This window comes from Chiloscyllium plagiosum, unplaced genomic scaffold, assembly GCF_037043375.1.
Source record: "Chiloscyllium plagiosum isolate Xiang-an unplaced genomic scaffold, Cpla_swu_hap1 HiC_scaffold_3, whole genome shotgun sequence".
Taxonomy (NCBI): domain Eukaryota; kingdom Metazoa; phylum Chordata; class Chondrichthyes; order Orectolobiformes; family Hemiscylliidae; genus Chiloscyllium; species Chiloscyllium plagiosum.
The window spans coordinates 44146375-44172842 of NW_028270141.1; the positions used below are offsets into that span (position 1 = coordinate 44146375).

General features: G+C 42.6%; 1 protein-coding gene across 3 annotated transcripts in view; it reads left to right on the forward strand.

The window, feature by feature from the left end:
- The window catches only part of heatr5b (HEAT repeat containing 5B), a 121580-nt gene that overhangs the window by 24143 nt on the left and 70969 nt on the right, over positions 1–26468 (forward strand). For all 3 annotated transcript variants that reach the window (XM_043680648.2, XM_087978805.1, XM_087978799.1), the window contains exons 7-12: positions 2047–2204; positions 8512–8761; positions 16809–16961; positions 18581–18831; positions 22023–22134; positions 23771–23923. In XM_043680648.2, coding sequence (XP_043536583.2) covers positions 2047–2204; positions 8512–8761; positions 16809–16961; positions 18581–18831; positions 22023–22134; positions 23771–23923 — 1077 coding nt within the window. The remainder of the gene's footprint in view (positions 1–2046; positions 2205–8511; positions 8762–16808; positions 16962–18580; positions 18832–22022; positions 22135–23770; positions 23924–26468) is intronic.

The window sequence follows — 26468 nt, forward strand, 5'->3', positions numbered from 1 at the left end:
ATCACCACCACCTGCAAGTTCCCCTTCAAGCTACTTACCATCCTGACTTGGAAATATACTGCTGTTCCTTCAAAAGGGCCAAAACCCTGGAATTCTGTCCCTAAGGACACTGTGGGTTAGTTCAGTGTGTGGACTACAGTGGTTCAAGTGGCAGCTTACCACTACCTTCTCAAAGGCAGCCAGGGACAGCAATAAATGCTGGCCCAGGCAACGATATCCACAGCTCATGAGTGAATAAGAGAACCCTTACTGTCTATATCCAATCAAGTCATTGACAACCAGATGTCCATTTATCTTATCCATTATAATAGATTCTAGCATTTTCTGTATTACTAATGTAAGTCTAACAGTCTGTATTTCCCGGTGTGTTCTCTCATTCTCTTCTTAAACAGTATGTTTACATTTCTACCTTCCAATCTGTAGAAATCATTAAAGAATCTATAGAATTCTTTAGAATGTAGATCAATAGAATGTCTATAGATAGTTGAACCACTCGAGCACTCTGAAATGTTGACCATCAGATTTTGGAGATTTATCAACTTTCAGCCCCAATAATTTCTCCAGTCCTCTATTCTTGCTAGTACAAGTTTCCTTCAACTCCTCAGTCTTTATAACCACTTGCATCTCTAGTTCTGGTACCTTTTTGGTATTTTTCTCAGTGAAAACAGACACAAGGCAATCATTTAGCTTCTCTGCCATTTCTCTATTCCCCATTATACATTTTCATGACTTTTCCTTTAATGGACCTACAAGTGTTTTAGCCAAACCTCTTTTAGGTACATCGAAGCTTTCACAGTCACTGTTTGTTTGTTGGGTTGCATTTAGGTTCTATTTTACATTTCCTTATCAATATTTTTGTTGTCCTTTGTCGTATCAATGAACATCCCAATCCTCAAAATTACTGCTATATCTGGGAGCTTTTTACTGTCAGTCTTGTACAATCCTAAACTACTTTTGTTAGCCATAGTTACTGGTCTTTGTGGTTTTTACACCTTGAGGAAATGTATAGTTGCTATAAGTAATAGTTCTGTAAAGATCATCTATTGATTGTGTCAAGTCATTTTTTTATCCTACTTTGCCAATCAATCTCAGCCATACTTGTGCCTCATGCTTTCATTATTTCCCTTATTCAAATTTAACACCCAGAATTAACTGCCTTATTTTCAAATGTAATGCCATGTTCTGTGTTAAGTGGTCACTCATTCTTAAAGGTCCTTTTGCAACAAAATGGTTAATTAGCTTTTTACATATTACGAGATCTAAAATAGCATGTACTCTAGAAAAAATAGAAGCAGGTGTTCACCATTCAGTTCTTCTCAAGACAACTCGGATATTCAATGAGAAATGGCACATCTACTTCAAAAAACGTTTTCTGCACTGTCTGCACATTCCAGAAGGATCTGGAAAGGCACTGATATGTGTGCTTCCTTAGAGATTATTCCAAAAACTTTTTTTTGTCAAATGGACATCTGCATTCTTTAGCAACCTGGAGATATTAAAGGTCTATCATGCATATTTTTAAAACACTACTTTCTGGATACAATTTTCTTCTCTGCCTTTTCTTTAATCCTGTGTAAATTTATTACTGCTAATTCCATCATCATTTAGGATAGACATTCTGACGTCAGACATACAATCCTGAACCAAAACACTGCCTAACAACTCCACACCAGTGTTTATATTCCACACAGGCTTCTTCCCCCACCTAATCTAACCATACTAACAATTCCTTCTGTACAATTCCTGCAGATGTTTTGCTGCCTTCCTCCCTGGAATAGCAAGTTCCATGTTTTAACCTCTCTTTTTGAGTGTTTTCCTGAATTTCCAATTGGAATTATTAGTGACCATCTTGTATTTAACTGGACCCAACTTTTTCTCATCCTTGCAAATGGAGACATTGTCTCTTGCTTTATCTAATGCCTTCATAATTTTATAGACCTTTGCCAGGTCACACCTCAGCCTTCATTTTCCTTGAGAAAAGAACCCAGCTTATTCAGCCACTTCTGCTATCAATCATATAGTTAAATATACATATTTTCTTTCTAGTGATGCGGCAGAACGTAAAGCGTGCCACCCTGGAGGAGGTCTTGGAACTGTTGACAACAGGATTTCTGCGTGGTGGTACGGGATTCCTGAGGAGTGGTGGAGAGATGCTGAAAGGTGGTGGGTCTGTCAGCCGAGAGGTGCGAGTTGGCGTAACACAGGTGAGCAACTTCAGGTGGCAGAACTAAATATGGCGCAGAGCTGGAAAGGTGTTTTTAAATGAGGGCTAGGAATTAGAACCTAATCTGACTTTCATTTATTTCATATTCCCAGCCTCTGCAATATTGCAAGTTTATTTTAGTGTTCAGTTAGCTACTGTTTATCTTTCAGGAACGTCTCACTTGGAAAGGCTGCTTCTTTGTTGATCATGTGATTTGAAACTGTCAGCATGATATCAGCCACCCCGAGTTATCTGTCCATTTAGACAAAAAATGGACATGAAATGCTTAGTGTTTCTTTCTTTCTCCCACTCTCTCCCTATGCTAGCTGAATATTTTCTATCTTTTTTGTTTGCTTTTATTTATTTCTATCATCTGCAGTATTTTGTATTTGTTTTACTATTTAAGCAGCTATGATTTCATTGAACCATCTCACCTCACTGGAAGTCTGTCCATAGTGTTGTTCAGTTTTTTTGGTAACCTCTATTCTTGCTCAGGAATGTTATGTAAAATGTCCTGTTTCCCTCATTTAACTCTGCCACATATCCTTACTTTTAAAGTTCACTCATCTAAAATCCACTCTTGTTCCTCTACTCCAGCTTTTTCATAATCATCTGTCTTTTATCCAAAGTGACTTTGACGGTCTGAATTAGAAATGGAAATGCTATTCTTCTATTTTTTCCTCTCAGTCGTTACTGTTTCTTCTTGTATTTCCAGTGTTGCTGCAATTTCTAAACTCTCTGACTTTGCTGTTCGATTTCTCCACTGTCTTTCTCCTAAAAGGCATGGGACTGTGGAGTGGGAGCTGGGACTCGTTTTCTTAATGAAAACATATGTGGTAAAGGAAATACTGGAGCCAATCTTCCTACATTTATAGTTCACCTTGGAGTTACACATTACAAGCACAAATCCCCTAACCCAACAACCAGCTTCAGTTTGTATCTATTTATAAGGAGCCTAATGAAAGCTTAATTAAAATATACACATTCTGCCGAAAGTGCCAAGTGGATGATCCATCTCTGTCATCCTCTATCAAAGACATCAGTATTCAGTTTCACTCCACATGATATCAAGAATAGCTGAAGGCACTGGATACAGCAAAGGCTATGACCTCAATAATGTTCTGGCAGTAGTAGTGAAGATTTTACTCCAGAAAAAAAACAGAAGTTGCTGGAAAGTCTCAGCAGGTCTGGCAGCATTTTTGGACAGTTAATGTTTCAGGTTCAATGACCCTGTCTGATTTCCAGCATTCACAGTTCTTTCAGTTTTTATTTGTACTCCAGAACTAGTTGAGCCCATAGTCAAGTTATTCCAGTACAGCTACATCTACCCTGACATGTGATAAGTTGCCTGCAAATGTCCAGTCAAAATAACAGGGTAAAAAAGCAAGATACATATTAGCCAATTATCACCCTTTCAGTCTCTCCTCCAGACCTGCATAAGCTGTACCAGATACAACTACATCACTCGCTTTTAAAGACAATGAAAAGTTGCCCAGTGATGTCTGGTCCTTAAAACAAGGCTTGTCCAACCTGGCCAATTACTGCCCCAGCAGTCTACTCTCAATTATCAGTAAATTGATGGAAGATGTCAATCAGCAGTGCTATCAAGTGGCAATTGATCATCATGACTTGCTCACGGATTCCTAGTTTGGGTTCTGCCAGGGCCACTCCGTTCCCAACCTCATTAAAGCCTTGGCCCAACATGGACAAAAGAATTGGAGAGGTGAGGTGAGGTGGGGTTGACAGCCCTGGACAGCAAGGCTGCATGGGACCGTGTAGCATCAAGGAACCCCAGGAAAACTGGAATCAATGGGAATCGGGGTCAAATAGTTTGCTGGCTGGAGTTAGTGCTGGCACAATGTAGGAGGTTGGTGATGATTGGAAGCTGAGAAAAAAGATTTTAGAAGGCTGCAATCCTGGTAAACATTGTGAAAAATATTTAAAAATTGATTGTTTTGGGCTTGGTGATGACAGCAATTTATAACTGATGAGAGTTGTATTCCATGTAAAATAGCTTGCATAATTTATATTGTTGCTTTCTTTTGTGAGAAACCTATGCTGTTGAGTAAACCATCTTTAAGGCAGAAATAAAACTGGACTTGGAGAATGGTAAGACACAATGGGCACGTACAGATCAGCTGACCAATCAAGCTTCAGAGTTGCCTTCAGATATAATATCATGTGTTTGATTAATTAGGGTAAGAAAAACATTCTAAAAGTAGCATTGTTGATTTAGAGTTGCTCTAGATTTAATACTATAGCTGATGAATTACAAGGTTTTGCAGGTGATGACTGCGAATTTCAGAAACCCCTTTCTCTGAAAAGTATCATCCTTGAGAAGAGTCACTAATATATTGATATGTTTCCAAAAGGGCTAACATGATTTAAAGTTACTTTTCCAGCTATGGGAGGGATCATTCTGACTTCAAGTAAGGAGACCAAAACTGCATTCAGTATTCGAGATGTGGTCTCACCAATACTCTGTATAATTGAAGCATAGTATCCTCACCTTTGTATCAGTTCTTCTCAAAATGAAAGATGACATTCCATTAGTCTCCTTGATCTCATGCTGTACTGCATACTAATGTTTTATGACTCCTGCACAAGAATGCTTAAATCCCTCTTCTGTCAATCTCTGGTTATTTTTATTCTGTCTTCCAAAATGAACAAATTAACATTTTCCCACATGATACTCCACCTCTCACATTTTTGTCCACTCACTCAATTATCTTTTATCCGTATGCAGACTTTGGTATTGTCTTCACAATATATATTCCTAGCAATCTTTGTGTCATCTGCAAATTTAGCTACCATGCCTTTACTGCCCTTGTCTAAGCCATCAATGTAAATGATAAAATGTTGAGGCTGTGAGACTCACTTGTTGCACCCTGCCAATTAGACAAAAAGCCATTCTTGCATACCCTGTGTATGCTGCCATCCAATCTCCTATCCATGCTAATATCTTACCCCTACACCATGCGCTTTTATGTTCTGCAATAACATTTGATGTGCCTTATCAAATGCCTTCTGGAAATCCACACATAATGTATCTACAGGCTCCAATTATCCACAGTACAATTTGCTCCTTCAACGAGTTCCAATAAATTGGTTAAACATGATTTTCGTTTGATGAAATCGTGCTGACTCTTCCTGATTACCTTGAGACTTTCTAAATACCCAGTTATAGCCTCTTCAATCAATTTTTAACATCTTTTCCACAGTAGATGTCAAACTAACTGGCCTATGATTTGGAGAAGCCGGTGTTGGACTGGGGTGTATAAAGTTAAAAATCGCACAACAGCAGGTTATAGTCCAACAGGTTTATTTGGCAGCACTAGCTTTCGGAGCACTGCTGCTTCTTCAGGTAGTTGTGGAGTAAAAGATCGTAAGACACAGAATTTATAGCAAACGTTTACAGTGTGATGCAACTGAACTTTGTTTTTTTTTAATCTCCTTCCCTTCCTCAATAGATCGGTTGCATTTTCTATTTTCAAGTCTGATTGAACTTTCCTGAATTTAGGAAATGTTGGAAAATAAGTATCAACAGAATGGCCTTTGTTTTTTAAAAAAAAGTTCCTAGGAAGACGTACATTTGCGCTCGGAGACTTGCAAGCTCACAACACCATCAGTTTGATTAATTCTGCCTCCCAAGTGATTATAATTTCTCTAAGTGTCTATCTCTTCCACCCCCTGATTTGCAGCTAATAATTGAATGTTTTTTGTATGTTTTTGTGCTGTGGAGACAGAAGCAACGTTTGTCAATTTCAATCATAATTTCCTTTTTGTCTACTACTAGCTCCCCATCCTCACCCTTGAGAGGACCAACACTGAGTTTACTTCCTCTTTCCCATTATATTTATCAAGTGAAATTTTTGCTATCTGTTTTCAAATTCCTGGCTAGCTTCCTCTCTCACTCTAATTTCTTTCTCCTGATTAGTCATTCTCAGCCATTCTTTATATTCTGACCATTCATTTGAGCTGCTACTCACCTTTTTGTAGTTTTGCTTTTTTCTTCAGTATTATGATTTTCTTAAATTCTTCAGTTAACAATGAATGGTGAGTCCTTCTTTTAGAACTTTGAGTAGAAATATACTTATTCTCATTCTGAAACATCTCCTTAAATGTCTGTCACTGTGTCTCTTTGATCTATCCCCACCTTAATATGCCAGTTAACTTTACCTAGCTCAGATTTCATGTCAGCGTAGTTGTTTTTATTTAAGTTTAAGATAATAGTCAGCCCCAGGTTTCTCCCTTTCCAACTAGATATAAAATTTAGTGATCTTGCGGGTACTGTTACCTGGGGGTGGGTGTGGTAGCTGTGAGGTCATTAATCTGTTATATTATGCAATACCAAGTCTAACATAACCTGCCCTCTGGTTGGTCCCAGTACATGCTGTAAGTAACTTTTTCAAAAAGCGTTCTGAGTTACTCATCCAGATCACTGATTTGGATTTTTCCAGATCATATGTCAAACCCAATATTTCTCTTTGTATCCTTTCTTCTACATTGTGGGTAGTGTTAGGAGGCATGGAGAGATGGCTCCTACTAATGATTTTCTTCTCCTACTGTTCCTCTGCTGTAACCAAACTAATTTTATATCCTGATCTCCTGAACAAAGGTCAGCTGTAATCAGAAAAGTAGGTGTATCTTTGTGTCATTATGTGTTTTTGTCTCTGAACTCATCCAATACAACAAATATATCAGCAGAGATATTAAGTCATGCAGCAGTTACTGAAGTATTAATTATTTGAATTGATTTATAGGTGAAAACTTTGCTTTTTTTGTTCCAGAACATGAGCATTTTCTTGTTGTAGTTCTGTTCGCCAAGCTGGGAATTTGTGTTGCAGACATTTCGTCCCCTGTCTAGGTGACATTCTCAGTGCTTGGGAGCCTCCTGTGAAGCGCTTCTGTGATGTTTCCTCTGGCATTTGTAGTGGTTTGTCTCTGCAGCTTCCGGTTGTCAGTTTCAGCTGTCCGCTGCAGTGGCCGGTATATTGGGTCCAGGTCGATGTGTTTGTTGATAGAATCTGTGGATGAGTGCCATGCCTCTAGGAATTCCCTAGCTGTTCTCTGTTTGGCTTGTCCTATAATAGAAGTGTTGTCCCAGTTGAACTCATGTTGCTTGTCATCTGCATGTGTGGCTACTAAGGATAGCTGGTCGTGTCGTTTTGTGGCTAGTTGGTGTTCATGGATACGGATCGTTAGCTGTCTTCCTGTTTGTCCTATGTAGTGTTTTGTGCAGTCCTTGCATGGGATTTTGTATACTACTTTGGTTTTGCTCATGCTGGGTATCGGGTCCTTTGTCCTGGTGAGTTGTTGTCTGAGTGTGGCTGTTGGTTTGTGTGCTGTTATGAGTCCTAGTGGTCGTAGTAGTCTGGCTGTCAGTTCAGAAATGTTCTTGATGTATGGTAACGTGGCTAGTCCTTTGGGTTGTGGCATGTCCTCATTCCGTTGTTCTGGAACAAAAACAATGTTTTCACCTATAAATCAATTCAAATAATTAATACTTCAGTAGCTGCTGCATGACTTAAAATCTCTGCTGATATATTTGTTGTATTGAATGAGTTCAGAGACAAAGACACAACAACGAGCACCCGAGCTACAAATCTTCTCACGAACTATGAGCACTTTCAAATGATGGTACCAAACTTCTGAAAGAGTGCAAACTTAGTCAATAATTTTCAAAATACATTGAATAAGCATCAGAAAGGGAAGTCTGCAGGACTGCAAGAGCACACTTACACTTAATCACTCTCTATTGTATGATTCGGTGATTCTGAAGCTTCCCCTCACCGTTTGATCCTAATTGTGACCACATCCATCAATGCTGGTATAGTGCATTAGGCAGTGGGTCTTTGCAGTGCCTTCCTGAGCTGCACCAGTTCTGGCTATGTGAAAACGTACACTGTGAAAAAGTGTGGATGAGGTGTTTCTCATGAATACTTCAACACCTACATTTTTTGTCTATCTTTGCCATTGTTGAGAGTGTAGTGCTGGAAAAGCGCAGCAGGTCAGGCAGCATCCCAGGAGCCGGAGAATTGACATTTCAGGCATAATCCCTATCTTTGCCACTGCTCATCTATGTCGCTGGCCCCATGTTCCAGTTTCACAATAATAATAGCCACCTTTGAATTTGCAGCTTTTGAAATGCACTGGAATGATTCATTTGTTACAAACAGTGGTTTTGAAATGGACTTCAATGGCAATGGAAAATTATAAACATAATTTGCCTACAATAAGTGAGGACAGAAAGGATGTTGCATGTCTTTAATTCTTTGGTTAATCCTTTTCTATTGCCTTTGTTTCAGGCTTATGTTGTTTTTGTCACCACACTTGGGGGACAGTGGCTGGAGCGTAACTTTGCGACATTCCTTACCCATGTCCTAGAGCTTGTGTCACATCCCCGGGCCACCCAAAGTCATGTGGAAGCAGTATACTCTCGGCGTTGTGTCTCATTCATTCTTCGAGCGACTGTGGGCAGCATCCTTGGTGAAAAGGCTCAGATAGCAGCTGCAAAGGATGTCTGTCAGGCCATTGCCAAACAAATGAAGACAGTGGGTAAGAGAAAGATAAAAAGTGACCATTCAGCCTTCTCTAAAAGAGGTATTCAAATCATACCATTCCCTTCCTCATTTCCCATAACAGTATATGACTGTCTCTATTTGAAGCTATTTTTCTAGCATTGGATGTGAACTATGCCGATAACTTCAAAGAATCAGAAGGACACTATTTAGCCCATTTCTAGCTCCAGTTATCTAGTTAGTCCCATTTCCTCCTGTTCATTTTCCTAAATGGTTCATTTTAATACCATTATCTCCATAATTTAGTCCGACAAGATATGGTGAAAGAGTTGAGAAAATGTATTTGCTCATGTCTAGTGTTTCTTGGTCTTTCATGGGCTTTGTGAACTCCCTGGGTCAGATCTGATCCAGAAAACAAAGTGAAATTCACAACTGATCTTGGAGGAACCTGTTTGGGAGAGGTCAAAGCACAGAAACAGATAAGTAAATAGTTTTAAGTATAGCCTGGCTGTAAATGTACATTAGTGAGTAGAGTGGGTTCTTTCTTGATTATGATTAGATTACCTACAGTGTGGAAACAGACCCTTCGGCCCAACAAGTCCACACCGACCCTCCGAAGAGCAACCCACCCAGACCCATTCCCCTACATTTACCCCTTCACCTAACACTATGGGCAATTTAGCATGGCCAATTCACCTAACCTGCACATTTTTGGACATTTTTGGAGCACCCGGAAGAAACCCATGCAGACACTGGGAGAATGTGCAAACTCCACACAGACAGTTGCCTGAGGCGGGAATTGAACCTGGGTCTCTGGTGCTGTGAGGCAGCAGTGCTAACAACTGTGCCACCGTGCTACCCACCTTTTTTTGGTGTTTTTATTGGGATAGATCTCTTGAGTAAATTTAAAAAATATAAGCCATATGTATTAAGTTAGCCTGGAGCAGTGTTTTACAGAGCAATAAGATGATATTTTTTGGGTCTGTAGATTGGACGGAGCAAAATGGGCTTTGGTAGAGTAATATGCTCTTCTTGTCGGATGTGGGAGTTTCAGGAGAGTTTAAGGGTTACTGAGGATTATATCTGCAATAAATGTCGTTGGTTGTGAATCCTGTCAGATCGAATGGATCACTTGGAGCAACAATTACAGGCAGTGAGGAATTTACAAGAGCTAGGGGGTCAGATGGATGGCAGTTATAGGAAGGGGGAAAAGCCACAGATACTGTCAGATAGATGGGTTAATTCCAAGAAAGGTAGGAGAGGTAGTTGGGAAGTACAGGAGTCTTCTGTAGCTATCCCCATTTCAAACAAGTATGCTGTTTTGGAAAATGTAGGGGGTGATGGACTTTCAAGGGAATATCGCACAAACAGCCAAGTTTCTGGTATCAAGACTGGCTCTAATGCAATGAGGGGTACATCGGGTTCCAAGATATTGATTGTGCTAGGGGACTCTCTAGTCAGGGGCACAGACAGATGTTTCTGGGTGGGGGGCGTGGGACTCAGGGAGATGGTAAGGAAGAAATCAATCTGAGACTGGTGCAGTTGAGAAAAGTAGTGAGTTAAACAGTCAGGGCAAAGAACAAGGTAGGACTGATAAATTAAACTGCATTTATTTCAATGCAAGGGGCCTAACAGGGAAGGCAGATGAACTCAGGGCATGGTTAGGAAAATGGGACTGGGATATCCTAGCAACTACAGAAATGTGGCTCAGGGATAGACAGGGCTTACAACTTAATATTCCAGCATACAAATACTATAGAAAGGATAGAAAGGGAGTCAAGAGAGGAGGGTGAGTGACATTTTTGATAAAGGATAGCATTACAGCTGTGCTGAGGGAGGATATTCCCAGAAATACATCCAGGGAAGTTATTTAGGTGGAACTGAGAAATAAGAAAGGGATGATCACCTTATTGGGATTGTATTATATACCCTCTATTAGAGGGAAATAGAGAAATAAATTTGTAAGGAGATATCATTTATCTGTAAGAATAATAGGGTAGTTATGGTAGGGGATTTTAACAAACATTGACTGGGATTGCCATCATGTTAAGGGTTTAGATGGAGAGGAATTTGTTAAGTGTGTACAAGAAAATTTTCTGATTCAGTATGTGGATGTACCTACAAGAGAAGGTGCAAAACTTGTCCTACTGTTGGGAAATAAGGCAGGGCAGGTGACTGAGGTGTCAATAGGGTAGCACTTTGGGACCAGCGACCATAATTCTAGTAGTTTTAAAATAGTGATGGAAAAGGATCTAACAGACGAAGTTCTAAATTGGAGGAAGGCTAAGTTTGACGGTATTAGGCAAGAACTTTCAAAAGCTGATTGAGCACAAATGTTCGCAGGTAAAGCGACATCTGGAAAATGGGAAGCCTTCAGAAATGAGATAATGATAGACCAGCGAATGTATATTCCTGTCAGGGTGAAAGGAAAGTCTGGTAGGTGTAGGGAATGCTGGATGACTAGAGAAATTGAGGGTTTAATTAAGAAAAAGAAGAAAGCATATGTCAGGTATAGACAGAAGAAATCGAGTGAGTCCTTAGAGTATAAAGGCAGTAGTAATATACTTAAGAGGGAAATCAGGAGGGCAAAAAGGGGACATGAGATAGCTTTGGCAAAGAGTTAAGGAGAATCCAAAAGGTATTTACAAATACAGTAAGGACAAAAGGATAAGTAGGGAGCGAATAGGGCCCCTCAAACTTCAGCAAGGCAGCCTTTGTATGGAGCTGCAGGAGATGGGGGAAATACTAAGTGAGTATTTTCTATCGGTGTATGCAGTGTGGCGAAGGACATTGAAAATATAGAATGTGCGGAAAAAGATGCTGGCATCTTGAAAAAGGTTCATATTACAGAGGAGGAAGTGCTATATATCTTGAAACGCATAAAAGTGGATAAATCCCCAGGGCGTAATCAAATGTACCCTAGAACTCTGTGGGAAGCTAAGGAAGTGATGGCTGGACTCCATGCTAAGATATTTGTATCATCGATGGTCACAGGTGAGGTGCCAAAAGACTAGAGGTTGGCTAACATGGTACCATTATTTAAGAAGGGTGATAAGGACAAGCCAGGGAACTATAGACCACTCTATAGCCTGATGTCGGTGGTGGGCAAGTTGTTGGAGGGAATCCTGAGGGACAGGATGTACATGTATTTGGAGAGGCAAGGACTGATTAGGGATAGTCAACATGGCTTTGTGCGTGGGAAATCATGTCTCACAAAATTGATTGAGGTTTTTTTGAAAAAGTAACAAAGAGGATTGATGAGGGCAGAGCGGTTGATGTGATCTATATGGACTTCAGTAAGGCATGCGACAAGATTCCCCATGGGAGACTGGTTAGTAAGGTTATATCTAATGGAATACAGGGAGAATTTGGATTAGCCATTTGGATACAGAACTGGCTCAAAGGTAGATGTCAAAGGTTGGTGGTGGAGGGTTGTTTTTCAGACTGAAGGCCTGTGACCACTGGAGTGCCACAAGGATCGGTGCTGGGTCCACTACTTTTCATCATTTATATAAATGATTTAGGTATGAACATAGGAGGTATAGTTAGTAACTTTGCCGATGACACCAAAATTGGAGGTGTAGTGGAAAGCGAAGAAGGTTATCTCCGGTTACAACGAGATCTTCATCAGATGAGCCAATGGACTGAGGAGTGGCAGATGGAGTTTAATTTAGATAAATGCGAGGTGCTGCATTTTGGGAAAGCAAATCTTAGCAGGACTTACAAACTTAATGGTAAGGTCCTAGGGAGTGTTGCTGAACAAAGAGACCTTGGAGTGCAGGTTCATAGCTCCTTGAAAGTAGAGTCGCAAGTAGATAGGATAATAAAGAAGGCATTTGGTATGCTTTCCTTTATTGCTCAGAGTATTGAGTACAGGAGTTGGGAGGTCATGTTGCGGCTGTACAAGACATTGGTTAGGCCACTGTTGGAATATTGCATGCAATTCTGGTCTCCTTCCTATTGGAAAGATGTTGTGAAACTTGAAAGGGTTCACAAAAGATTTACCAGGATGTTGCCAGGGTTGGAGGATTTGAGCTATAGGGAGAGGCTGAACAGGCTGTTTTCCCTGGAGTTTAGATTAGAGTGGTGCTGGAAAAGCATAGCAGGTCAGGCAGCATCTGAGGAGCAGGAAAATCGACATTTCGGGCAAAAGCCCTTCATCAGGAATAGAGGCAGGGTGCCTGCAGGGTGGAGAGATAAATGAGAGGAGGGTGGGGGTGGGGAGAAAGTAGCATTGAGTACAATAGGTGAATGGGAGTGGGGATGAAGGTGATAGGTCAAAGGGGAGGGTGAAGTGGATAGGTGGAAAGGAAGATAGGCAGGTAGGACAGGTCATGAGGGCGGTGCTGAGCTGGAAGGCTGGAGTTGGGATGAGGTGGGGGAAGGAGAAATGAGGAAACTGGTGAAATCCACATTGATGCCATGAGGTTGAAGTGTTCTGAGGCAGAAAATGAGGCGTTCTTCCTCCAGGCGTCGGGTGGTGAGGGAGCAGTGGTGGAGGAGGCCCAGGACCTGCATGTCCTCAGCAGAGTGGGAGGGGGAGTTGAAAATTTGGGCCACAGGGCGGTGGGGTTGATTGGTGCGGGTGTCCCAGAGATGTTCCCTAAAGCGCTCTGCTAGGAGGTGTCCAGCCTCCCCAATGTAGAGGAGACCACATCGGGAGCAACGGATGCAATAAATGATATTGGTGGATGTGCAGGTGAAACTTTGGATGTGGAAGGTTCCTTTGGGGCCTTGGACAGAGGTGAGCGAGGAGGTGTTGGCGCAGGTTTTGCAATTTCTGTGGTGGCAGGGGAGGGTGCCAGGAAGGGAGGGTGGGTTGTTGGGGGGGGGGCTTAGACCTGACCAGGTAGTCACGGAGGGAATGGTCTTTGCGGAAAGCGGAGAGGGGTGGGGAGGGAAATATATCTCTGGTGGTGGGGTCTGTTTGGAGGTGGTGGAAATGTCAGATGATGTGGTTTATGCGAAGGTTGGTAGGGTGGAAGGTGTGCACCGGGGGGGGTTCTGTCCTTGTTACGGTTGGAGGGGTGGGGTCTGAGGGCGGAGGTGCGGGATGTGGATGGGATGCGTTGGAGGGCATCTTTAACCATGTGGGAAGGCAAATTGCAGTCTCTAAAGAAGGAGGCCATCTGGTGTGTTCTATGGTGGAACTGTTCTTCCTGGGAGCAGATACGGTGGAGGAATTGGGAATACAGGATGGCATTTTTGCAGGAGGTAGGGTGGGAAGAGGTGTAATCCAGGTAGCTGTGGGAGTTGGTGGGTTTGTAAAAAATGCCAGTGTCAAGTCTATCATCATTAATGGTCCAGGAAGGGGAGGGAGGTGTTAGAGATGGTCCAGGTAAATTTAAGGTCAGGGTGGAATGTGTTGGTGAAGTTGATGAATTGCTCAACCTCCTCGCGGGAGCACGAGGTGGCACCAATGCAGCCATCAATGTAGCGGAGGAAGAGGTGGGGAGTGGTGCCGGTGTAACTACGGAAGATAGACTGTTCTACGTAGCCAACAAAGAGACAGGCATAGCTGGGGCCCATATGGGTTCCCATGGCTACCCCTTTGGTCTGGAGGAAGTGGGAAGATTCGAAGGAGAAATTGTTAAGGGTGAGGACCAGTTCGGCCAAACGAATGAGAGTGTCAGCAGAAGGGTACTGGTAGGGACGTCGGGAGAGGGAGAAGCAGCGGGCTTGGAGACCCTGGTCATGGCGGATGGAGGTGTAGAGGGATTTGATATCCATGGTGAAGATGAGGCATTGGGGGCCGGGAAACTGAAGTCTTGGAGGAGGTGGAGGGTGTGGGTGGTGTTTCGAACGTATGTGGGGAGTTCCTGGGCTAGGGGGGATAGGACAGTGTCAAGGTAGGTGGAGATGAGTTCGGTGGAGCAGGAGCATGCTGAGACAATGGGTCAGTCAGGGTGGTCAGGCTTGTGGATCTTGGGAAGGAGGTAGAATTGGGCGGTGCGGGGTTCCCGGACTATGAGGTTGGAAGCTGTGGGTGGGAGATCTCCTGAGGTGATGAGGTTCTGTGTGGTCTGGGAGATGATGGTTTGGTGATGGAGGGTGGGGTCATGGTCGAGGGGGCGGTAGGAGGAGGTGTCTTTGAATTGGCATCTGGCTTCAGCAGCATAGAGGTCAGTGTGCCAAACTACCACTGCACCCCCTTTATCTGCTCGTTTGATGGTGAGGTTGGGATTGGAGCAGTGGGAGTGGAGGGCTGCGCGTTGTGAGGGTGAGAGATTGGAGTGGGGGAGGGGGGTAGATAAACATTTCAACTCCCCTCCCACTCTGCCGAGGACATGCAGGTCCTGGGCCACCGCCGCTCCCTCACCACCCGACACCTGGAGGAAGAACGCCTCAAACACTTCAACCCCATGGCATCAATGTGGATTTCACCAGTTTCCTCATTTCCCCTTCCCCTACCTCATTCCAGCTCCAGCCTTCCAGCTCAGCACCGCCCTCATGACCTGTCCTACCTGCCTATCTTCCTTTCCACCTATCCACTCCACCCTCCTCTCTGACCTATCACTTTCATCCCCTTCCCCCATTCACCTATTGTACTCTATGCTACTTTCTCCCCACCACCGCCCCCTCTCATTTATCTCTCCACCCTGTTGGCACCCTGCCTCTATTCCTGATGAAGGGCTTTTGTCCGAAATGTTGATTTTCCTGCTCCTCAGATGCTGCCTGACCTGCTGTGCTTTTCCAGCATCACTCTAATCTAGACTCTGGTTTCCAGCATCTGCAGTCCTTGTTTTTACCCTGTTTTCCCTGGAGTGTCGAAGGCTGAGGAGTGACCTTATAGAGGTTTATAAAAGCATGAGGGGCATGGACAGGATAAATGGGCAAGGTCTTTTCCCTGGGGTGGGAGAGTGCATAACTAGAGGGCATAGGTTTAGGGTGAGAGGGGGAAAGATATAAAAGGAAACTAAGGGGCAACTTTTTCACGCATAGGGTGGTGTGTGTATGGAATGAGCTGCCAGAGGAAGTGGTGGAGGCTGGTACAATTTTATTATTTAAAAGGGCATTTGGATGGGTATGTGAATAGGAAGGGTTTCGAGGGATATAGGCCAAGTGCTGGCAAATGGGACTTGATGAGGTTGGGATATCTGGTCGGCATGGATGAGTTGGACCAAAGGATCTGTTTCCGTGCTGTACGTCTCTATGACTCTTAAGTCAAATCCCCAGCGGCAGAGTATCTGCCATTAGATGGCAGCAAAAGGATTTCCTTTCCCTTTGCTGGCAATTTATAGAAGGTTCATAGTGGTCAGCCCAACTACATAACTTCAAATCTGTTTTGTCAGCCAGTTTTTGCAGTGAATGAATTTTCTTCCCAATTATGATTGATCTGCCTCCTGAAAATTTGTGGGAAATGTTTTTTAAAAAAATCTGCCATTACAGCTGTTTCTGTCTATCCTGTACTCCTAACATTTGAGTTACCTGGGAATCCATTCCCAATAGATAGCTGAAGGTGAAGGGCTTGAATGGTTTTGAGTGTAAGTTTGGTAAATGGGATGATGGCTATTTTATTGAGTGGGGTTTATATAATGAAGGTGTGGTTGAACCAAATGGCCAATGTTTTATCTGACGATGGGGAGTTCTGAGTCTATTCCTTTCGTTTCATTTCTGGAACCTTGAACTGGTTGACCAAACTATTAGTCTGCAAATATATTTTGTCATTATGCTATTGGAACCCTGGACAAGTCATTCTGAAACTCAGTTCAAATCCTAGTGCACCACTTAGAATTTAAATTCGGGACATTAATGTCTGGAAGTAAAAAGCCAGTTTCCGTGATACGGGCCGTGCAGCTATTGGATTATTATGCGCTAATGCCATTTTCAGGAAGCACTTTTATCGTGTCTACAAGTCTGTCATTCCAGTCCTGCACAAGTGCAATTAATTCTTAAATGCTCTTGAAGCAGTCTTAAAAAGCCTATCAAACTGTTAAGTGTAAGGGTTGTTTATTTTCTCAATTTGTCATATACACTCATTGCATGAAATAGAATTCAGTATATGTGTTTTCTGTTTGGGAGTCATGTTATTTAAAATGAGCCCGTGTTAATGATCTTGAGTCTCTTTATTTCATTTATGGTAGAAGCTGTGGTGAACGATGCCAACAATGACAAATCCGGTGCGGCTGACGTGTCTGCCAGTCAACATGTGATGGTGTGTGCCCTACAAGAACTTGGCAGCCTGGTACAGAGTCTAAGTGCCACTGCCTCTCCTCTTCTCCAGGAACCCACCATTGGTATGTGACCAAGCAGTTGCTGCAAAATTTCAGACAAGCGTATTGCCAAAAATAGGAGCTTACATTTGTAAGCCACCTCTAATGTAGTAAAATATCTTAAGGATCTTGCCTCACCATCTTCCAAAGCTAGTTTAAAACATCTGAAGTGCAGTCTTGTTGTAATGTTGGAAATTCAGGAGTCCATTTGCTCACAGTAGTTTCTTACAACTAGTTATGTGATAATGGTCAGATAATTTATTTTATTGTTATATTGCGATATAAAGATTAATCACAGCATTGAGGTTTACTCCCCTGGTGTTGAATAGTATCCTCTGATCTTTTTATCCAAGAGGGCTTACTGAAGTGTCAGCCTTGATTTTAGTGCTCGTGTCCTGGATGGGATCAAACTCCCAATCTTGTGTCCCAGAGGTGAAAGTGCTATCTACTGAACCACAGCTGAAATTTTCACAGAAATGTTTTCAAGCAAAAATCACCCACTGAGTTAATGAAGGAACACATAGATTAAGTGACCTACAGTTTGGTCAAATGTAGATTTTAAGAAAAACTCTTAACGATCATTGTAAAGTTTTAATGAGGGAATTCCAGAGCTTGTGACCAAGACAGCTGAAGGCAAATCCACAGTGAAAGGAGGCAGGGCATTTTAGTGACACCCGCTTTTCAAAAAAAAAGCATTCCAGGAGTAGAGATGAATGAGTAGGATTGAATAGCTATATCCAGTCTGGAATCTGAGACTGTCAAGATCCCACAATTGCTCGCATTGGTATGTATTAGGACTGTAGGGCAAGTATAGTTCAGTGAATAAGTGCAAGATAAAAGCATGAGGCCTGTATTCTCAGCTGGGAGTGAACGTAGAATTTTACACCACAAGACGGAGGCCTGTATTCCTTGTACCGGCTCTTGGCAAGTTATGTTTGTTTTAGTCTCACACCCCGGCTTTTTCCCCCTAAAGAATTATCTTCAAGCACATGTTCAATTGCCTTTTGAATGTTACTGTGGTTCTGCTCCATCAACCAAATAGTCAGTTCCAGCTTAGAACAACTGTCTATGTGAAATAAGTTATCCTGGTTTCCTCTCCAATTCTGTTCTAACTATTTTTAAGACTTTGACTAACTAGCCAGTGTAAACTCTATATAGTCCATTATAACTTTGAGCAACTCTTATTAAATCTGTCCTCTTCTCCTGACAGAAGGGAAGATTAATCTCAGCATCTCCAGAGTTTTCACATAATAGAAGTCCTTCATCCCAGGTGTCATTTGTATTCTCTTCTGTATTCTCTCCAGGGCCTTGTCATCTTTCCTAAAGTTTGATGACCAGGATTATATACAGTACTGCAGTTGGGTTCTAATCATTATTTCAGCATGTTTTCTGTAGCACAGTAAACATGTATCCTGCCATCTAATAGCTGGAGCTATGTTGCTGGCTGGAGAGATACATCCCAATCGCACTTCATCATTGTTCTTTGAGCCTGGAGAAAGAATTTGCTCAGAATTTAAATTTTAAAATATTACAGAACAATCATCGATAAAATAAAATCTCCAAATTAAATGTCTTGGTATTTAGAAAAGATATTTTGATATTTTACCATTGGTTCTTGATTTTTTTTTGCCTCTTCTTCAAAGGTCTTCTGGAGACAGTGACCTCAGTCCTCCTTCATCCTAGTATGGCAGCCAGACTAGGTGCCGCCTGGTGCATGCGCTCTATAGCTGTGGCGTTGCCTTACCAGCTGACTCCACTGCTGGACAGCTGTGCAGAACGCATCAACAGTCTGAAGACATCACCAGAAGCTGTCACTGGATACAGCTTTGCAATGGCTGCATTGCTGGGCAGTGTACACCAGTGCCCTCTTGGAATTCCTCATGCCAAAGGAAAAGTAAGTGCAAAGACGGCATTTGTATAGGGCCTTTCTTGACCTCGGGGTGTGCCAAAGCATTTTACGGTGAGTGAAATGCAATCACTGTTGTAATGTTTGAGATACAACTGCAAATTTGCACAAGGCAAGCTCTCTCAAAGCAATCCATCAATGGCAGGTGATATGTTTTAACAATACTGGTTGAGAGCTAAATTTGGTCAGAGTACCAAGAATGTCTCTTCTCTTCACAACAGTGCTGTGAGCTTTCCTACATTTATCTGACGGGAAAACAAGGCCTCAGTTTAACATCCCATCTGAAAAATGGTATAAAGTGCAGCACTCTCTCACAATGCTGGTCTGGGGCTGTTTACCTAGATTTAGGTACTCAAGTTTCAGGGGACCTGAACCTGTGACTTTCTGATCCAGAGGTGTGAGTACTATCAACTGAGTCACATCAGTAAGCACAGCATGTTATTAGGTCTAAGAGCTACACTGGATGCAATTCTCAAATAAGAGTTCAAATCTCACCCAGACTAATGAGAATAAAACCCATCTGATGACGAACTCTGAAAATCCTTTCTTTTGTTCTTTATCATTTCTTGGGCTGTGTGCTCTCCTGGGAAAGTGCAGAGGAAATTTTACTCTGCAGCTGAACTGAACAAATCCTGAAAGGTTGCTGGCTGTAGTGACTTTATAATAGCACAGGATTGTGTATTCAGCTCTTTGGAAAAAGCTACTCAATTTGCTTTCCTCTCCTGTTCTTTCCCCACCAAATTACAGTTTATTTTCTAACCGTATCAGTTATTCCCTTTAGCAAGTTACTATTGAAGCTGCTGTCACTGTTTATTAGGCAATGCGTTCCAGATTGTAACAATTTGTTCCATTTTTTAAAATTATCATCTCGCTTCTGGTTCTTTTTCTGATTCTACTAAATTTTTATCCTTTTTGGTTATTGATCCCTGTGCCACTTCTGGGAAACTATTTCTCTGTATTTACTCCATCAAATCTATTCGTAAGTTTGCTATCTCCCTTGATCACCTCTGCTTGAAGGAGAAGTCCCTGTTTCTAGTGTAAGTGAGATTTAGTTCCCAGTATTCTGATCGCATGTTATGAATTATAGAACATAGAACATCGAAAAGTACAGCACAGAACAGGCCCTTAGGCCCACGATTTTGTGCCGAGACTTAATCCTAATGTAAAATACAGTAACTTGACCTATGTCAAGTTACTGCTATCCATGTCCAGCAGTCGCTTAAATGTCCCCAATGACTTCACTTCCACCACCTCAACTAGCAATGCATTCCATGCATTCACAACTCTCTGTGTAAAGAACCTACCTCTGATGTCTCCTTTATACCTTCCTCCTAATATCTTCAAACTATGACTTCTCGTACCAGTCAATCCTGCCGTGGGGAAAGGTCTCTGGCTATTGACTCTATTTATTCCTCTCATTATTTTGTACCTCTCTTCCTCCTTCTCTCCAGAGGGAAAAGTCTGAGCTTATTCAACCTTTCTTCATACGTCAAGTCCTCCAGGCCAGGCAACATCCTGGTAAACCTCTCCAAAGCCTCTGTACCTTTTCTATAGTAGGGCAACCAGAACTGGACACCATATTCCTAGTGTGGTCTCACCAGGGACTTGTAGAGCTGCAGCAAAACCTTGCGGCTCTTAAACTCGATATCCCTGTTAATGAAAGCCAAAACACCATATGCTTTCTTAACAACCCTATCCACCTGGGTGGCAACTTTGAGGGATCTACATACATGCACACCCAGATCCCTCTGTTCCTCCACACTGCCAAGAATCCTGTCTTTAATCCTATATTCAGCATTTGAGTTCAACCTTCCAAAATGCATCACTTCGCATTTATCCAGGTTGAGCTCCACCTTCCATTTCTCAGCCCAGCTCTGCATCCTGTCTATGTCGCACTGCAGCCTGCAGTAGTCCTCTATACTATCGACGACACCTCCAACTTTTGTGTCATCTGCAAGTTTACTAACCCACCCCTCAACCTCCTTATCCAAGTCATTTATAAAAACTACAAAGAGCATAGGCCCAAGAACAGAGCCCTGCGGGACCCCACTCAACACTATCCTCCAAGCAGAATATTTTCCATCTACAACCACTCTTTGCCTTCTGTCAGCCAGCCAATTCTGAATCCAGATAGCCAAATCTTCCTGTATCCCATACTTCCTGACTTTATGAATGAGCCTACCATGGGGAACCCTATCAAATGCCTTGCTGAAATCCATATACACCACATCCACTGCTCTACCATCGTCGACCTGTCTTGACACATCCTTAAAGAACTCGATAAGATTTGTGAGGCATAACCTGCCCCTCACAAAGCCATGTTGACTGCCTTTAATCACACTATGTTTTGCCAGATAGTCATAAATCCTATCCCTCAGAATTCTTTCCACAACTTTGCTGACCACAGACATAAGACTGACTTGTCTGTAATTGCCAGGGATTTCCCTATTACCCTTCTTGAAAAGTGGAACAATATTCGCCTCCTACCAATCCTCCGGTACGACTCCCATGGAGAGTGAAGAGGCGAATATCCTCGCCAGCGGCTGAGCAATCTCCTTTCTCTCTCCCTGGAGCAGCCTAGAATAAATCTGGTCTGGCCCTTGGGACTTAAAAATCTTAATGTTTTCCAAAATTTCTAGCACATCAACTTAATCAATCTTGATCTGGTCAAGACTGTATCCCAGCTCTTCTAAGTTTTCATTTACAACAAGTTCCCTTTCTTTGGTGAAAACCGAAGCAAAAAACTCATTTAGGATTTCCCCTATCTGCTCAGATTCCACGCACAAGTTTCCTCTGCTATCCCTGATCGGCCCTACCTTCTCCCTGAGCATTCTCTTATTCCTCATGTATGAGTAAAACGCCTTTGGGTTCTCCGTAATCCATCTTGCCAAGCCTTTCTCGTTCCCCGTCCTGGCTCTCCTTAGTCCATTTCTGAGCTCCTTTCTAGCAAGCCTGTAATCCTCTAGAGGTGTGATAGATCCTTGCTTCCTCCATCTTATATATGCTGCCACCTTCCTTTTGAAGAGAATTTCCTCTGTTCTCGTCATCCAAGGTTCCTTAATCTTACCCCTTCTTACCTGTCTCAGAGGAACAAATTTGTGCACCACTCACAACAACTGCTCCTTAAATAGTCTCCACATGTCTGCTGTGTTGATTTGCTTCCATCTCTTCCTCTGTAGATGGTGGTGAGTATTGCGGAGGACCTGTTGCGCACAGCTTCTCAGAACAGCCGCCTGTCACTACAACGCACGCAGGCTGGGTGGCTTCTCCTAGGAGCGTTGATGAGCCTAGGTTTGTATATGGAGGACACTGAACCTAAAAACCTGCTAATACAGCAGTTCACAGCATTACATTCTTGTAAAATTACTGTGCAGACAAAAGGAATACAGAACCTTTTTTTGGTTCTTTGGTGTTGGCTGTGAGCAATTCCAGGTTAAGCGTAGCACAGTCAGGTGCAGATTCCACTTGCCTCACATCTACCCTGGCAATGACTGCCTGCCCCACTTCAGTAGAGCACCCATCTTACGTGGCATCATTTCCAATTCTTGCAACGATGCTTAGACTAGTTATAAGTGACATTGTCAATTATTTGAATTAGTGGAACAATAGGATGTGGACTGAGAGTGGTCAGCTCTATATTTTAGGGAGGATATGTGTATTCAGCAGACCAGCCAGTCCAAGGGATAAATGGCCAATGCCTCAACCAACTGTATACTCATTCACCTTCACCAAGAATGACATAACAGGCTAAATATCCACCTGCAGTTGCTGAGGGAGCTACTTTGGACAAGATCATTTAAGTCCACTGTAGCTTTAGATAGTACATTGCTTTTGGAACATTACCACCTCCTCAACATGGTTCAAGACTGATGAAATAGAGGTCACTATGACACTGTTTGTACCATCCACTGTCATTCTGCTGCAGACACAATGCTGAAGAATTTCAGCAGATCTCCTACCATCTGTGGAGAGAGAAACTGAGTTAAGGTTATCTCCTCTTCAGTTCATACCGAACTTGAAATGTTGGCTCTGAACAAACTCATGTTCTCTCACCATGGATGCTGCCAGACCTGAGTTTCTCCAGCATTCTGTGTTTGCTTCAGATTCCCAGCATCTGCAGTATTTTATCTTTATTTTCTTTTATTCGTTCACAAGATGTGGGCATCACTGGCCAGTCCAGCATTTATTCCCAATTCCTAATTGTCCACAGGCCAATCAAAAATCAACCAAATTGTTCAGCGTCTGAAGTCACGTGACCCAGACCAGGCAAGGACAACAGATCTTTCCTAAATGGGCATTAATGAACCAGATGGATTTTTCCAGCAATCAACAATGGTCATCATTAGACTCCTAATTCCAGACTTTTATTGAATTCAGATTCCAATGCCATTGTTTTGGGCTGGATGGCTTCTCTTGGGTGCATTGATAAGCCTAGGTTTGTATATGAAGGCTGAATTTGAACCCAGTTCCCTAAACTATTAATTCAGAGACCTAAATAATAGTCCAGTGATAATACCACTAGGCCATCACCACCTCTCTGTCGTTCTGCCAGTATGGATCACATTCCCCTTCTTTCAGAAGGTCAAGTTGGAATCCAAAACTCTAAACTCCACTCACTATTGAGGTTTTATATTATAGCCACAGCTTGTATCCATGGAAACTGTCAGGTAGTGAGTAGTTATGACTATTTCAAAGCGTAGTCTTTTGTTTGCTGTTTCCACAGATTGGATTAGTATCCAGGAATTTGGCTCAAATTTCTTTAGTAATCAGCAGTGAAGTTGGGGTTGTTTAGACTCTATTCAGGTTATTATTTTGAGGCAGCAACTTCTCTACAGCTTAAATGGCTTAATGTTGAGGACCATGCAGATGGTATTGGTGTTATTGCTAAGCCTCTATCTGTAGATGAAATGTTAACCTTTTCCCTCAGGCCCTTCAGTTGTTCGATATCATCTTCCCAAGATGCTGCTTCTGTGGCGCAATGTGTTTCCACGTTCCCTAAAAGAACTGGAAGCGGAGAAAGCTCGAGGAGATTCCTTTACGTGGCAAGTGACCTTGGAGGGGCGAGCTGGTGCATTATGTGGTAAGGAACAACTCTCAACAAATCATGTGTCACCAGCTTGATTGAGTTTTTTGAAGAAGTAACAAAAAGTATTGAGCAAGGCAGAGTGGTGGACGTGATCTGTAATGACTTAAGTAAGGCGTTCGGTAAAGTTTTGAAAAACAGAAGTTGCTGGAAAAGCCCAGCAGGTCTGGCGGCATCTGTGAAAAGAAATCAGAGTTAACATTTCAGGTCTGGTGATTGTTCCTCCGAACTCACGGTAGGCTGGTTAGCGAGGTTAGATCACTTGGAATACCGGGAGAACTGGCCATTTGATAGAGAATTGGCTCGAAGGTAGGAGACCAGGGTGATAATGGAGGGTTGCTTTTTGGACTGGAGGTCTGTGACTAGTGGTGTGCTGCAAGGATCAGTGCTGGGTTCACTGCTTTTTGTCATTTATATAAATGATTTGGATGTGAATGTAGGAGATACAGTTAATAGATGACACCAAAATTAGAGGTATAGTGGACAGCGAAAAAGGTTACGGGATCGTGATCAGTTGGGCCAGTGGGCTGAGGAGTGGCAGATGGAGTTTAATTTAGATAAATGTGAGGTGGTGCATTGTGGAAAGGCAAATCAGGGAAGGACTTATACACTTAATGGTAAGGTCATGGGGAATGTTGCTGAACAAAGAGATCTTGGAGTGCGGGTTCATAGTTCTTTGAAAGTGGAGTTCCAGTATCCTTTCCTTTGTTGCTCAGAGCATTGAGCATAGGAGTTGAGAGGTCATGTTGCAGCTGTGGAGGACATTGGTTAAGGCACCTTTGGAATGCAGGTCATTCTGCTATAACGCACGTTTCGTTAACAGCAATTCGCTGTTATACAATTGACAAAGTCGGGGCACTGTTTCTAAAACTCAAAGTTTATTGCAATTCCAGCCCCGTTACTTTAAATGGTGCTGCTAACACAATTTTCCTATAACATGGGATTGTATGAGAACAGAACCACCATGTTATAGCAGAATTACTGGATAGTGTCTAATCTTGGTCTCCCTGCTATAGGAAGAATTTTGTGAAACTTGAAAGGGTTTAGAAAAGATTTACAAGGATGGTGCCAGGATTTGATAGTTTAAGCTATCTGGAAAGGCTGATTAGACTGAGGCTATATTTTCCTTAGTGTGTTGGAAGCTGAGGGGTGACCTCATAGAAGTTTAAAGAATTGTGAGGGGCATGGATACAGTGAACAGCCAAGGTCTTTTCTCTAGGGTGGGGAACCTAAAACTAGAGGGCATATGTTTAAGGTGAGAGGCAGAAGATTTAAAAGGGACCTAAGGGGCAACTTTTTCTCTCCGAGGGTGGTGCATGTATGGAATGAGCTGCCAGAGGATGTGGTGGAGGCTAGTACAATTACAGCATTTAAAAGGCATCTGGATGGGTACATGACTAGGAAGGATTTAGAGGGATATGGGCCAAATGCTGGCAAATGGGGCTAGATTTATTTAGGATATCTGGTCGGCATGGACTAATTGGACCACAGCGGTCTGTTTCAGTGCTGTACATTTCTATGACTCTATACGAACAAGAGTCGACCATTCCGTCCTTCGAGCCAGACCGCCCCGTGGCCCAACTTTTCAACTCCCCCTCCCACTCTGCCGAAGATATGGAGGTGCTGGGCCTCCTCCACTGCCGTTCCCTCACCACCAAACGCATGGAGGAAGAACGCCTCATCTTCCGCCTCGGAACACTTCAACCCCAGGGCATCGATGTGGACTTCAACAGTTTCCTCATTTCCCCTTCCCCCACCTCATCCTAGTTTCAAACCTCCAGCTCAACACTGTCCCCTTGTCTTGTCTGGACTTGTCCGACCTGCCCAGCTCCTTTTCCACCTATCCACTCCACCCTCTCCTCCCTGACCTATCACCTTCATCTCCTCCCCCACTGACCTATTGTGATCTGATTTTAACCTCAACTCTACTTTCTACATACCCCTAGTAATCTTTCATCCTCTTGATTATACTGGTTAATGTCTTTCACGGCATTGTTTGTGGATTATTAAACTCCCCTACTGGTCACCGATTCTTAACAGGATCATCAGTATGATTGGAGTGGAATTTGAATAGCAGGCCTTTTAGCTATATTGCTGTCTGCCGTGTTAAAAGTCACATTAAGCCACCACCTACTTTAATCCCAATTCAGCATCCTAAATCACCCCTCCCCTCCCTTAATTGCATTTTCCGTCATAGCTTTACCAACATTTCCCTTCAAAATCTCAAAGGTTTCTGCTTCAACTACAAATGGTAACAAACGTGTCTTCTCACCACTCTGTGGAAGAAATAAGTCACTAGGCTGAAAGAGTTGGTATTTCTATTTGCTTTTAAGAAGTGTTATTTTTTAGCTAATTGTAGTGTCGGTGTGCATCCACTGTGTTTTCCTGTGTTGGTTCCCATTTCTTCAGTACTGTTCACTGAGGAATGACCACTTAGACACGGTTCTTGACGCATGTGAACACAGTGCTGCGTGAGATTTCAGTACCTTCAGTGGAGATGGAGAGGAGGCTGTGAGGAAAAATGTTTTAAGAAAATGAGCAA